Genomic DNA, 14,935 nt, shown 5'->3' on the forward strand with positions numbered 1-14,935 from the left:
TAAGGCAGGAAGAGGGGTGGTACCAGAGAGGACATGCAGGATAATAGAGTGTGAATGAACAACTGCAGGAAGTAAGTAAGGATGAGCCAAACACCCCCCCCCCCCCCCCGATTCACTTCACACCAGAACTTGCGAACAGGCAAAAAATTCGGACGAACACGAATATGGAAATTATTGCCATAAAAAGTGTTTGGGGACCCGTGTCCTCCCCCATGGGGGACATGTATCAATGAAAAAAAAAGTTTTAAAAAGCAGTGATTTTAATAATACTTAAAGTGAAACAATAAAAATGAAATATTCCTTTAAATATTGTGCCTGGGGGGTGTCCTTAGTATGCCTGTAAAGTGGTGCATTTCTCCCATGTTTAGAACAATACCACAGTGTGATCACGGCTCTAATGAATTGTCAGGTCGTGGCAATATAGATAAAACTCACTGAAAAAAACGGCATAGGTTCCCCCCCTTAGTCCATTACCAGACACTTTGGGTCTGGTATGGATATTAAGGGGAACTCTAAACCAAAATTAAAAAAATAATTTCAAATTCCAAAATCCATACCAGGCCCTTCAGGTCTGGCATCGATATTAAGGGGAACCCTGCGCCAATGTTCGAGTCGAATTTACGTTCGACTCGAACATTTGGCTCATTCCTAGAAGTAAGACAAGGGAGACTGACAGAAAAATGATGAGGAAAATTAAAAGCTTGGCACAAATACTGCTGCATGGGGAAAAATATCCCAGGGAAGTAAATAGTGAGGATATTAGGTGAGACCAGAGTGGAATGCGGATGTGGGACCTGGAAGAAATGATGGGACAGAACAAGCATGGACTCATGGAACATGGATAGACATGGGAGGTTTGAAAGAACGAACACCACAACTGTCCACACGATTGACTAGCAGTACAGTGAGCATGTGTAGACTTGGCCGGGAAGATTTTCACAGGCTGCATGATCTGGTCAGTGATACCTCTCTGGAACAAAACAGATTTATATAGGACTGGGAGGGGGCTGGGGGTAAGCCCTACTGTTTGTCTTCTTGTTGAATCAGTAGGTGGAGATTTAGGCTTAGTTTCAAATTTTTGTGTCTATATTTTCTCTACTGAAAAAAGCTTGTTTCTTACAGAAATCAATGAATGGAGCGAACTACTGCTGTCTCATTCTTTGTTATATTTTCCAAAGATTGCATACATACTGTATATTAAAAAAACAGATGTTGCACACCAGTTCACAAAGGTATAGAGTTAAACTAATCGACTAATATATAATTGATATAAAGCCATTATATTTCCCTTTTCAAGACTGCTGTTTACATGAAATTCAGGTTTTTTTCTTGCAGTTTCCTTGAATTTTGAACACCAAAACTCAAGTGAAGAAGATCAAAACTGAATATTTTTGCAAAGTAATGTCACAAACCTGGGCAATTTATACTGAGCATCATATGAAAGAGCAAAAGCATGTCAGAATGGTGAGCAGATCTAGAGATATACACAGCTGAAGTTACACAGAAGATTAATGGAATTGGATTGGTGATGCTCTATCATGCCTTCTGACCCATGTTATTGGTCAATGAGGCTACTGATCATATTAAGGCACTAATAGGATGGTTTTAGAGGTAGGAACAGTGAAACGTGAGACCAAGCTTAGTTTATACCCGAAGGGGGTGATTTACCAAATGCAAATAGACTGTCCGTTTTGCAAGGGAACTTTCACTTAGCTTAGTGAATAAGGTAAAGCTGACTTCCATCAGCTAATCAATATGTAAACAAAACAAAAAATAAATTCTTGCATGTGATTAGGTATTCTTTGAAATGCAAATTTACTCCATATTAACTAAGCTCAGGGAAAATTCCCTTGCAAAGTGAAAGGCCTCTTTGCCTTTCGTAAATTAATCCCATATTGTCTAAATGTGCATATATCCAACTTTTTGACAGGTTCTGTCTTTGTGACTGGCTTACTGTAACTTAACTAGTTTGTAAAAAAAAAAAAGAAAAGATATCTCATTTCCTCAAGTGTTATATGGGAATCAGAATTTTTTATGGGCCTCATACTCGATTAGTGAATTGCAGGTTAGTGGCAGCTGAGCAAAACATCTACCTACCTGAGCTGGTATGATATAGCCACCTCTAATGTGAAAATTAACAGTGTCCAAGGGAGCTGGAAGGGTTTTCCATTCACCTTTGCTTTCAAATCCTGCACCCTGTAAAATATGATCAGTATGGATTAGTTTAGAAATAAAGCTTTTTAATGCCAATGAAGATGTTTTATAATAAAATAATAAAATACATAATTTACAAACATGCAAATTCAAATAGGCTTTTTTTTAAGTTATGCATAGGCTGGAGGAGGCTTAGAACACAGTTCAAGACATAAGGGGAAATTTCCCCAATGCCAGCACAGACAGCAATGTAAAAAGAAGGAAGCGACAGTGTTTCACTGAAAAAGCAACACTATTTGATGGGTCTTATAGATTATATATAGAGGAAAAAGTGTGACCATAGTAAGTTAAACAGTAGTAGTTAAACGTCTGTTGCATAAATCGGTATAGTTATGAATCTAAAACTTCTGCTAAAACTGTATGAATTTTTTTTGTTTTAGGTATCATAGGGCAGGTAATTCTTTTCACTTTGTAGGAATTTTGTTTCACTTTCTGATGTGTTTTAGGAAGTGAAGAGAAATCTATCCAATAGGACACAAACAATAAATAAACAAATGCAATCCCTATCCTATCCAACCTCAAGGAACATTTCAAAAACATTTTAAGATCTCGAGGAACCCCTAAAATACATTTTCCAACTACAGCTTGTGGTACATTAGTGTGATCAGTTGTAGATATAGCAATAAATATGTCGATTTAACAAACACTAATAACATACATTTTGATAGAATGGTTTGATCAGACTTTACCGGTTCCGGTGAAGGACATTTACAACATAATTATAAATATTGTCCTTATTACAAAAATGATTTAAAAAATCTTTACACATTTACAAATAAAACCAAAGGGATTTGCTTGAATCAATACGATCAAAATTATATTTAGGGTTGAATATATTTTTATTATTTTCAAGATAAAAACAAGAAAAGAAACAAAGTAACAGCAATGTATGAAAGATATCATCAAATAGGCACATTGGTAAAAGGGGGGGAGTAGACGGGGGGGGAGACAGGAGCAGGGTGAAATAGGGGAAAAAAGGGGGTGAGAGAACCAGGACGCCCCCTCCAAAGTGCAAAATACATAAAAGTGCAAGTATGAACAATTTTGGTAACTAGAAATTTTTTTTTTTTAAAAGGAACACTTGTATCCCCATGCAGTGTCATCACTCTTCGGACACTGCCCAGATTTAAGTTGTTTCTGTTACCTTTTCACATGGTGGAGGGTATCAGGAATAACTAAGAAAGGGGGGTAAAGGGGGGGAAGCACAGCACATGCAGTTTCAAAAGTAGCTACGTATAATATCCCAGTTTGTTAGCAGGAAATCCACCTCTTGTGGTAGAGTGGGGGGGGGGGGGGAGATTTAAATAGGTTCATCCTCTTAGTGTAACTTATGCCCCCCCCCCCCCCAGCAACACCGACCTCCAGTCAAAAGTAGAACCAGGTCTGCTCCTCAGATCCTAAGGTTATTGAGGAAGAGATCAGATTTGGAGTGGTGACGCCAGAGGAACCACAGTAGGGTAAATTTGTTATATGTGCTCTCCTCCACGAGCATCATGTCGTTAAGGATATCCACCCATCCAGAAATAGGGGGGGTGGAATCTTTCTTCCAGTAAAGAGAAATAACATGGCGAGCAGCTGAGAGGAAGAAACTTAGAAGACTCTTCTTCTGTGTTTGAATCGTTCCTGGAAGGATGGACAGGAGGGCAGTCAGAGACGAAGGAGACAATGAAGTCTGATATACATCATTATATATCTCAAAAATCTTATCCCAGAATGGACGAACCTTAACACAGTCCCACCATACATGGATGTAGGATCCTCTTCCTCTGTGACATCGCCAACACATGTCTGTAGTTGATGGGAACATCCTGTGCACGAGACCGGAACCCTGTACCACCGTGACAACAATTTGTAATTCTTTCTCTTGTGTAAAGCCAGACCTGGATGATTTGTGTGTGAGTGTGAATGAGGTAGTCCATTGTGCTGGGGAAATGTCTATAGTCAGGTCTCTAGACCATTTATGTGTGTATGCGGGAAGAGAGTCATACAGGTGAGCTTGAATGTATTTGTATATTAACGATAATGTTTGTCTGGGGGTTTGAGAGAGGCTACACAGGTCCTCAAATGATGTGAGTGGTCTGTGGACCTTTGGAGAAAGGTGGAGAGATCTACAGAATTGGTTTAGAGAGATTATGGTTAGCCAGTCTGTCGTGATGGGGGTCTGCGGGTCTGAGGGTGGGCGGAAATGACCAGTGGTGGGATGAACAAATTGGTTAGCTACTGGCCAATGTTCCCATCTGTATGCCCCACAGTGTTCCCTAGAAGAGAAAGCAGGTAGGATTGAATTGTCGAATAAAGGGGAGAGAGGGCTCAGATCAGTGGACAGGGCGTATGGGTGACGGTTTCCTTTTTTCCCCTTTTGGGAATCTTAGTTAGTACATATTGTCCTTTGGTGAGGTATTGTTCTAGCACAGGTATAGTCCCCCTCCATAGTTTACCAACATCTTGCTAATTATTTCTCTGCATAGGAATGGCCATTATATATATATATATATATATATATATATATATATATATATATAAAATCTTTCTGGTTATATGACATCAATTAGTGGCTTGCTCCTTAGCGACACCTGGCACACCACTTTTCAGAAGGCTTTTCTCAATTGTAAGTGATCTTCAATGCATATTTACCTTTGTATACATGAGCAGGTATAGGAAAAGATATATATGTTGCATTTTTACCTGACAAGAATATGATATAAATATGATTAATAGTTATATTCTTCTTTGATTAGAATCTCTATTTACAGTTAAAGAAATTGAGGTCCTGAGGAAGCAAAGATGTGAAACGCATCAATCTCCAGATATAGAGATATATTGTTTAAATATCATCTTGATCATATTGATTTGAGCCAATCCCTTTGGTTTTAGTTGTAAATGTGTAAAGCTTTTTTACATTTTTGTAATAAAGACAATATTTATAATGTTGTAAACGTTAACAAAAACTTTTAAATTTGCACTGGTGTTCAGAGAAAAATGTTTATGCTGTGTAATGTTATAAATATGTCAGAGTCCGATGACCTGCAAGCTGCCTATTGGAACACGTATGTAGGCCTCTGCCATCCCCTTTTCTCCCGCAACCCTTGCCCAGGAACCCTAAGCTGTCACAGGAGGCCTTTCTTTTCCCTTCATATCTACCTGGCTGTGCACTACCCACACCTTCTCACCTCCCACACTGTTCTCCCATCTGCACAGGTTGGACAGGAGATGGGTTTCCACTGTGCAAGAACCAGTGAACACACAGGCTGGGAGGAAAGTTCACAGGGACTTTGGGAGGAGGATGGTTTCAGGACGATGGGGAATCTTGGTGTGACATCACCAAAGAGCCGGAATTATAAGCCTATGCTTATAGTTATGGCTCCCTGATAACATCATGCGCAAAGTCCCCTTTGTCCTGATATCAAGTGGCTGCAGGGGAAAAAGGGAAACCACTGTTTGAAAAATACAAATCTGCCCCAATAGTAGTGGAGCCCCTTTGGATCTAGGGTTTACACTGAACCCCAGTTGAAAAACCCAGCTTTTTATCATCTTTAAGATCTAATAGACAGCCAGCATGCTCAGCTTTTTAATTCCATAAAAACATTTATATACATTTACTATTGAAATTCTTTTTTGTATCAGCAGAATTAATGAACATGAAGCAGGTCCAGATATTAGAGGTATCCTGTTCTGAACAATGCCTTTGTCCAAGTAAAGCTTTTGAATTCCATAAAGTCTTATATGTGCACTCCGTGGATTCTATGGAGATTTAAAATCTGATGTTTCCTACTATACCAGGTCTTTTGAGTTAGCATACTGCTTTGAGATAAAAATGAACAGCGTACAAGTTGGAGGGAACCACCAAGGAAGTTCAGTGATATACAAGGGGACCCCTGTTTAGATTCTGTACAAGGGCTCTAGGATTCTATGACAGGTGTGTTTGTGGAAGAAACTCAACATTGCCATAGCAATATGGAAAATGTGTCATTACAGATCTTCTAGTCTATTATCTGGTGATGAAGTATATAAAATTAAAGCTCACCCCGACTGGACTGTACCACATTCCAGCAGGAAAATATCCCGTCACTGTGGTTTGTCCCTGCTCCACAACTGGAGTTATCAGAAGAGCCTCTCCCCACATGAACTGGCGGTCAATTGTCCATGTGTTTTGGTCATGAGGGAACCTGAAGGAGGCAAGGCAGAAGTTAATGAACCCATATCTAAACAAGCAAAATGGTAATCTGATAAGGTACTCACTCCATAAATGGGGCTCGGATCACAGTTTCCCCAGACGTGTGAGAATTATAAAACAATGTGTACATATAGGGAAGCAGCATATATCTTGCTAGTGTAGCTTTTCGTATCGCATCCACAGCATTTTTGCTGAAAGCATAAGGTTCCTGGGACTATAATGGAGGAAACAAAATCCATTACAAAGTAGACACATAGGTCAGTTTTTATATTAGACATTATAGTGTATGTAATCTGTTATACATCTCCAGTTAAAATATTTGCTGTAAAAGCATATTGAGCAAAGATAGCAGAAGATAGAAGCAGCTTTGACATCATATATGATGGATATGTATTTATTACTATGGATTAGGCTATTGGGTAGAGCTGCAATAAATAGCAGCAATGTGTACATTTGGAAATGTATGATAAACGTTTTGGAGAAAATACTTTGATCCAGAGACATAAATGCAAATCAACAAAATAATGCAAAGGGAAATTATGCTAAACTTTAAGAGAACCTGTGCATTCCCCATGCAGGGAAAAGCAACACATTTAGTTAACCACTGGCCTTTCCAGTCAAGAACATAGAGTTATCATACTCCTTTTCCTTTTGCACCCCATGTGTAAGCTCCAAGTCATGACGACTCAGAGCTTACACAGGGATAATGAATATCTCACCACCACCATGTGATAGCACTGGGTGCCCAAGCAGCCAATAACAAAGCACCAGTATTATCATATGGGAGGCAGGTTAAGGAGGCAGATGCCCCCCATACTTAGAAGTATGGGGTATTTCTCTTTGGAATGTATAGTGGAGGAGGGTGGCAGTTAAAGTAACTGAAAAAGAAATAAGTGTCCGAGCTATGGTGTGTACAATAAGTGATTAAATGTTTTCAATTAAACTCTTATTAAACAATGGGCTGCTACTGAAGTATAAGGTAAAAGGCCTTTAAGAATGATACAAAATGAATAAACTCAGCGCTGCTCCTAAACATACAAGGAAATTAGTGAACAATAATATATAAAGTACCTGGTCAAACATATAAAATAGAATAAAGTCCTATGGTGCAAAACAAAAAGTCCTTTGGTGCAAAGTAAGGTGTCCACTTCTGTCTGTGAGGATAAGTGCCACTCCGTACTCCCCTCCTGGGTCCCTACTCACCAGAAATAATCTTTAAGTATGCAAGGTCTTTATTCTACAAGTAAATCATATACCAATGAAGAAAGAGATACTCATAGTGTAATATTGCTAAAATGTATTGTTTAACTGATGGCTGGCAGAATGCCAAGGTGATGATTTGATACCTGTATGCCTTTCATTTGATGTAAGTGCATTTCTTTGTGTTTTTAAACAATACATTTTAGTAATATTATGCTATGAGTATCACTCTCTTCATTGGCATATGATATACTTGCATCATCGTATTTGAGTCATCGCCAGTGGATTAAAGATTTTGGAATCCCTTAAAGTTTTTGGGCTGGTGGGAGACATCTCAACTAGAGGCGTAGGATAAAGACCTTACAAACGTAAAGACTATTTCTGGTGAGTAGGGACCCAGGAGGGGAGCACGGAGTGGCACTTATCCTCACAGACAGAAGTGGACACTTTACTTTGCACCAAAGGGCCTTATTTGTTTTGCACCATAGGACTTTATTCTATTTTATATGTTTACACAGTCACTTTATATATTATTGTTCACTAATTTACTTGTATATTTAGGAGCAGCACTGAGTTTAGTCATTTTGTACCAGTTAAATTTAAATGTTGTTCTGGCCTACATGGGCAATGCATATATTCACTGCAAAGTAAACATTTAATTCTTGAAGCAGAACTCCAGCCAAAACAATAAGACAGAAATGAACAGCCTAATGAAAGACAAAATAAAAAAACAGCTTTTGCTGCAATATTCAGGGACTTTTCTGTCACTAGATGTCTACTGGCTAGCAACATTTGGCCTTGCCTCCTCTGAGCCCAGTTCATCCGGGACCAACCCAGCATGTAAATGGACAGTGAAATGAGAAGCAGCACAATGATGAACTAATTTCTCTGTCACTGTTTTTTTCCACGTATCAACATGCTTCCAGTCATCACATGAACTGATTAGCTCCTTATGCTGCCTATTCAAACAAGGAAGACGCCGCTCCAGGCAAGCAGTTACTACAGTCTGAATGCGCTGGGTGCAAGCCACGGCCCGCCACTGATGATCAATAGAAAGAAAAGAATTGTTGCACACCACAAGAACGTTCCAACGTTTTTATTACAAAAAATATAAATAAACAGCCAATAAAGACAGAGTGTCCGAACCCAGGAGGTGACACGTGCATTTAACACTGACCTCAGTGCTTCTTCAAAAGGTTTTGAAGAAGCACTGAGGTCAGTGTGAAACGCACGCGTCACCTCCTTGGTTCGGACACTCTGTCTTTGTTGGCTGTTTATTGCTATTTTTTGGAATAAAATCGTTGGAACTTTCCTGTGGTGAGCAGCCATTCTTTTCTTCCTTATTCTGCAACTTCCTCTCACACTCCAGCCCTGTATATCTGCCCAGAGTTGAGCTTTAACTTTTTTCCCACAAATACTCTATCTGTCAGGATCACTTAGTGCTTCTGTTCCTCATTCTAGCTCCCAAGTGTTGGCTGTTGCTTTTTCCTGTCTGTGTTCATCTGTTGGTGTTTAATCTGATCAGTCACCTGATATAAGCAAACCGAACACTCTATCCCTTGCTTGTGACAGAGACAGTTAACTGCATTGTATCCTACATCCTTTTCAAGCCTCCTGTTTGTCTGCCTTGCTTTGCTGTTGGATTTCCCTGTGTATGACCCGTATCAGATATTGGACTAGTCCCTGAACTCAGCCTGCCTTATTACTTGGACCGTCTGCTAAACTACAAGTAGTCCGCTTGCTCTGTTTGCGTCTGCCCTAGTGTGGTGGCCAGTCACTATAGCATTGTGTATAAGTCCTGGGGGCAACCAAGTACCGGTAGGCCTGCTTGTCTTAAGGGAAAGGGGGCTGCTGTAGGTGAAGCACACAGTAGCTAGCTATAGTGTCTGACCACCTGCATTGTGGTAGACGTGACATTTGTGACACTATCCTGGACTTCTAGTTTGCTATGGTTAAGTTGCTGAAACATGTGAAAAAGCCAATCATTTGGTTTTAGAAAGGCACCGATGACAACCTTGTTCTGTTTCTCACCTTCGCATCTTTAGTGTTGTGATTTCTCATAAATGGATAAAAAGCTCCAACTTGGCTCCAGCGTACACATAGCTCCTCTGAGGCATCCCCCACAAATCCACAGAGATCTGCCCCCACTAGAGGGATGCCATAGATATTACACAGTACGATAGCTGATATAAAAAAAAAAACAAGGCTGATAGTAAGATTGCTAGTATACAAAATGAACATCATGGACTCTATAGTAATCAAAGCTAATTTACCCGGTATTGTGTAGTAAAGTTGCTCCCAGGTGCTTTCTACATCTCCTGTCCAGTGTCCTGCGTAGCGCCCAAGAGTGGCAAAATTGGATCGAGAGATCACAAAAGGACGTTTGTTACGGATTTTCACCAATGCACTAATATAAAATATAGAAAAATTTTCATTCAAATTTTTTTTTACTAACACATTTTTTGATGATGATGATAATCACAGAGCAGAAACATGTGCTGACAAAAAATCTGAGCAGTAAAAAGAAGGATCACTTACTGATTTGTTATCTAACATATACATTGAAATTCTAAAAGAAAAAGTGTTCTGAAGGCAATATGTGGTCTTTTGGTACATTTTGGAAGTTGTTGAGACCGCCTATACCTCGTAAGTTGACACCCATTGCTATAGGACTAAGGTACTGAATTTTTAGTTCATGGCCTGGTCATAAAAATGTTGTTCCAGCAGATGTCCAAACACGTGAGAAAAGGCAATGGAAACAGGGTAAAAATAAAGGAGGGACCCAGTAACAAAGAAGTCACACAGTCTCATAAGCAAAATGTCCTGTTGAGGCACAGACATAAGTGTAGTTCATTTTTATTAATTAAAAAATAAAAACATATCCCAGCAAATTATAGCAAAATGAGAACTATTTCGAAGAGATGGGTGGAATTACTTACAGGGCATGCAAGTAACAACATTAGTGCAAAGGAATATCATGAAGGCCCTGCTACTCCAGAAGAGAGAGAACACTCCACAACCTCTATTCCCCCTATAATGACACCCAGCCCATCCAAAGCGTTCCAGCATTTCAATATACTGTATTTTCTGGCGTATAAGACTACCTTTTACACTTAAAAAAAATGCCCAAAAATCGGGGGTCGTCTTATACGCCGGGTATACAGGTATACAATGCTGCCCGATGGATGTCAGCCCCCAAATGTCTGCTAATACTGTATGTGGCTTCAGCTACAAACAGTATACGCTGTTGAGCCAATTCCGGCGAGCGATGTATTCTATTAATGAATACAGAGCCTGCTTGGATTGGAGTAACAACCTACATAGAGTAGCCTGCTCGGATTGGCTTAGAGAGAGAGAGGCAAGGGCTGATGATGCTACAGCCTCTGCCAATCCAAGCAGACGTTGTATTCATTAAAATAATACACCGCTCACCATACTTCCCTGGGTAAATCCATTCACTGATCTACTACTATACATCCTGCTATTTGCCTTTGAGGTCCCAGGCACCCAAGAGGGACAGGTAAATCTGGGACATATGACAGGGGGGTTATTAAATGCATTTTGGTGGACAATTCCCATAGAATGTAACCCAAAAGTGGTATAGGTTTGGTTAGTGAAAAATTCTACTTTCCAGAGTTGTGGCATTCAATAGATCTGTTTGTGTTATTATTGTTTGATTTACTTTATGACATATCACAGCATGGCGAATGAGTAGTTGGCATTCTTGCTTTGTGTTTTTTAATGGTTCTAATGTTTTTTTTAAATGGTGTTGCCTCAGAAGGGGGGTAGTCTTATACCATGAGTATTGCCCAAAACCAATGTTTTCACTTGAAAAATAGGGGGTCGTCTTATACGCCCAGTCGCCTTATACGCCGGCAAATACGGTATGTTTTGCATTCCCATATTTTTATTGTGAGAATATAAAATGTATTTTTTACTATTAGGGCAAGGAAGGTTTTAGAAGAATGTACTGGACCTTGGTCTTAAAAAGACTGAGAGCCAATGTTCTAGGGCAGCATTGGACTCATAATACAAGCTAGTCACCTGTCACCTACACAGTCCACAGGCATGCTGAGATCCTGATTGGATAAAAGAGATGTGCACTATCTCTGATCTATATGTGATGAAATGCCACAGATATTCACCACATACATGACCTATACAGATGCTTGTTGTGACGGTTATTTAATTGGCTGTCGCCCCAATACTGATCTGAAGGACTCCACTAAAATTTCGTTTACATGGTCAATTTGAGAACATTTCCATGATATTTGCATTATATATGATACATTATACATATGACACAGAGGCATACCATCGGGGTCACAATTGTGACCCGGCCCCATGGTCCAGGGGGCCCATGCGGCTTCCTTTTTTTCCAAAGGGGCAGGATGGGTGGCATATACATGAACAGATCCCTTCCATTTTCTTACAGCAGCCACTGAAAGCCTAGTTCTCCTCCTTTCCCTCCCACCTGCACTAAGGAGCTGCAGGAGGAAAGCAGAGTGTATTGGTTTATGTATATGCTGCTCCTCCTCTCCAGGTTACTCATCTTTGCTGGCCAGGCCAACCCTGCTCCCCCCGGCAGCAGTGCCGACTTTCTCCCTCTCCTCTCCCCCTGGCTGCTGTGGGGGATGTGTCAGGATGGAATGCGAGAGAAGGGGCCAGTAAATATGTAATTTACTGGCCCCTTCCTTTTCTGAAGGAACACAGTGAGTGATAGTTACCAATTGCTCCTGTATCCATTCATAACTGAAGCATAGCAACCTAGCTTTCATTTGTGAATGAATGGGAAGCTTTGTACAGAGCTATTCCTGTTTATTCATTCTGTGCTGTGGAAACTGAAGAGAAAGAGATTGAGGACTGTGTCCTCAATCTCGTCTCTCTGTCTCAAAAGTGAGACATCAGGGGCCTGTTTAGATGTCTGATATTTCACCAAAGCCACTCAACAGGGCTGCTAAAAAAAATGTAAAAAAAAATTGTAAAACTAAAGTAAAATAAAATTGAATAAAAAAATTCTAACGCCATCCACTGCCATACTGACACCATCCACTGTTCTATTGGCCCCCATCCTCTGCGTTACTGACTGACACCGTCCACTGCTTTACTAACATCATCCACTGCCCTACTGACTGACACTGTCCATTGCTCTACTGACTGACACCTTCCATTGCCCTACTGACACTGTCCACACACCATCCACTGCCCTACTGACACTGTCCACACACCATCCACTGCCCTACTGACACTATCCACACACCATCCACTGCCCTACTGACACTGTCCACACACCATCCACTGCCCTACTGACACTGTCCACACACCATCCACTGCCCTACTGACACTGTCCACAAATCATCCACTGCCCTACTGACACTGTCCACACACCATCCACTGCCCTACTGACACTGTCCACACACCATCCACTGCCCTACTGACACTGTCCACACACCATCCACTGCCCTACTGACACTGTCCACAAATCATCCACTGCCCTATTGACACCATGCACTGCCCTACTGACATTGTCCACACACCATCCACTGCCCTACTGACACTGTCCACACACCATCTACTGCCCTACTGACACTGTCCACACACCACCCACTGCCCTACTGACTGTCCACAACACCATCCACTGCCTTACTGACACTGTCCACACACCATCCACTGCCCTACTGACACTGTCCACCCACTGTTCACCGCTCTACTGACAATTTCCATTGCTCTAATGACATGTCCACTTCTTTACTAACACCATCCACTCCACTACTGACTGACACCATGCACTGCACTACTGACCGACACCATCCATATCCCTACTGACATGTTCACTGCTTTATTGACACTGTCCACACACCCCTCACAGCCCTACTGACACTGTCTACACACCCCTCACTGCCCTACTGACACTGTCCACACACCCCTCACTGCCCTACTGACACTGTCAACTGTCCACTTTTAAGGTAGGTTAAGTTTATATTTTTAGAGTGACATTTTTTTTATTATATTTTTCTACGTTTTCCTTACTATTTGGTTAGGCCTTGCTAGTTAATTACTAAAAAAACTTGCTAGTTAATTACAAAAAAGAAGAAAGGAGCGCTGAACCACTGTGATCTTTGATCCCTTGTTCAGGAAAATCTCCACCTATCAAAGGGTGCCTACCCCTGACCCAGGGTGTTCAAAAAAATTGGTGAGGTATGTCAAAATGTGGACAGTTTCTCCAAAATCTTTTAAATGACCCTCTCAACATGTAAACAAAGATCTGAAATATCTCTTTAGCCACTTGGAGTATCTGAGCGCATGGTGGAAGTGGCAGGTGGTAGTGGGGGGGCAGATCTAATATTGTATCAGGGCCAACAAGCTTCGAGTTACACCTCTGATATGACATGACTGTTGTGGTTACCATTCATGTTTGTATTTGTGTCTTGTCTGGCAGTTTATATGTGTAGCGCTGGCTCCTGACGAGCAGGCGCTATTTTTTTTTAAAAGTTAATTTGCCTGAAACCATAGTTGGGTTTCGGGACTATTTCTCTAAATTTATGGTTTCAGTAGCAGTCCAGCTGGGTTGCACTGGGTTCTTCTTGACGGCAGGTGTCACTGTCACCGCCGGCAAGAGTAGAAACGCAGTCTAGCTGGGTGCATTAAATGCCACTATGCTCTCGGAACCAGCCCAGTGGGAGTGTTTTCCTGCTGTGCATTCTGGGGATGGTATTTAAGGTACCAACGCCACGCGGGTTGGGGTTCCATCTTTTTATCTTCTGTCTGTTCAGTTCTGGTGGTCCTTCTGACCCAGCCCCCATGGCCCTCCTGGCCTGGGGTGCAGAACTATGCATCCCGAGTCTTGGGCCGCCTGGCCTGAGGCGACGCAACTGCAGGGACAGGCCCAAGTGACGTTTCGGGGCCTGCTGATCCAAGAGTGGTCCGGTGCCATCTCATCTGAATGGAGAGGCTCAGCAACTGAAGAACCCCAGGGGAGGACTCTTCAGGAGAAGGCTGTGCGCAAGGCTGACTTCTCTGAAGGAGCTTGGAGGCTTAGTTGAAGGACGCAGGATCGACACACATACGGTATCGCCGGATCGGCTGAGAGAACCTGGTACTGTATGTTAGCTCTTTAAATTTATCTACGTCCCTCAGTAATGCTCAAGTGTACCTCACAAGTCTGTGGCAGAGACTTTGTCAAGCATCCCATTGGCTGCTAGCCCTAGTGAGAGGAGGTCTATCCGGGGGTTGTTAAATCCAGTTGTGCTATTCTCTGGATTTTTCTCAAAAGACTTCCATTTTTTGCAGTACAAGTACCTGAACTCACTCCTAACCCTCTACCCTTTATTGAAAGACTTTGTTTCT

At 41.3% G+C, this 14,935-nt stretch overlaps 1 protein-coding gene across 2 annotated transcripts in view; it reads right to left on the reverse strand.

Annotated features, from left to right (window-relative positions):
• LOC143935621 (lysosomal alpha-glucosidase-like) overlaps positions 1-14,935 on the reverse strand; it is a 205,676-nt gene that overhangs the window by 27,760 nt on the left and 162,981 nt on the right. For both annotated transcript variants that reach the window (XM_077459616.1, XM_077459617.1), the window contains 5 exons: positions 9,862-9,995; positions 9,620-9,771; positions 6,454-6,602; positions 6,239-6,380; positions 2,098-2,196 (listed from right to left, as the gene is read on the reverse strand). In XM_077459616.1, the coding sequence (XP_077315742.1) occupies positions 2,098-2,196; positions 6,239-6,380; positions 6,454-6,602; positions 9,620-9,771; positions 9,862-9,995 (676 nt within the window). The remainder of the gene's footprint in view (positions 1-2,097; positions 2,197-6,238; positions 6,381-6,453; positions 6,603-9,619; positions 9,772-9,861; positions 9,996-14,935) is intronic.

Source organism: Lithobates pipiens, unplaced genomic scaffold (genome assembly GCF_037356315.1).
Source record: "Lithobates pipiens isolate NorthernLeopardFrog02 unplaced genomic scaffold, aLitPip1_a1.2 Scaffold_28, whole genome shotgun sequence".
Lineage (NCBI taxonomy): Eukaryota > Metazoa > Chordata > Amphibia > Anura > Ranidae > Lithobates > Lithobates pipiens.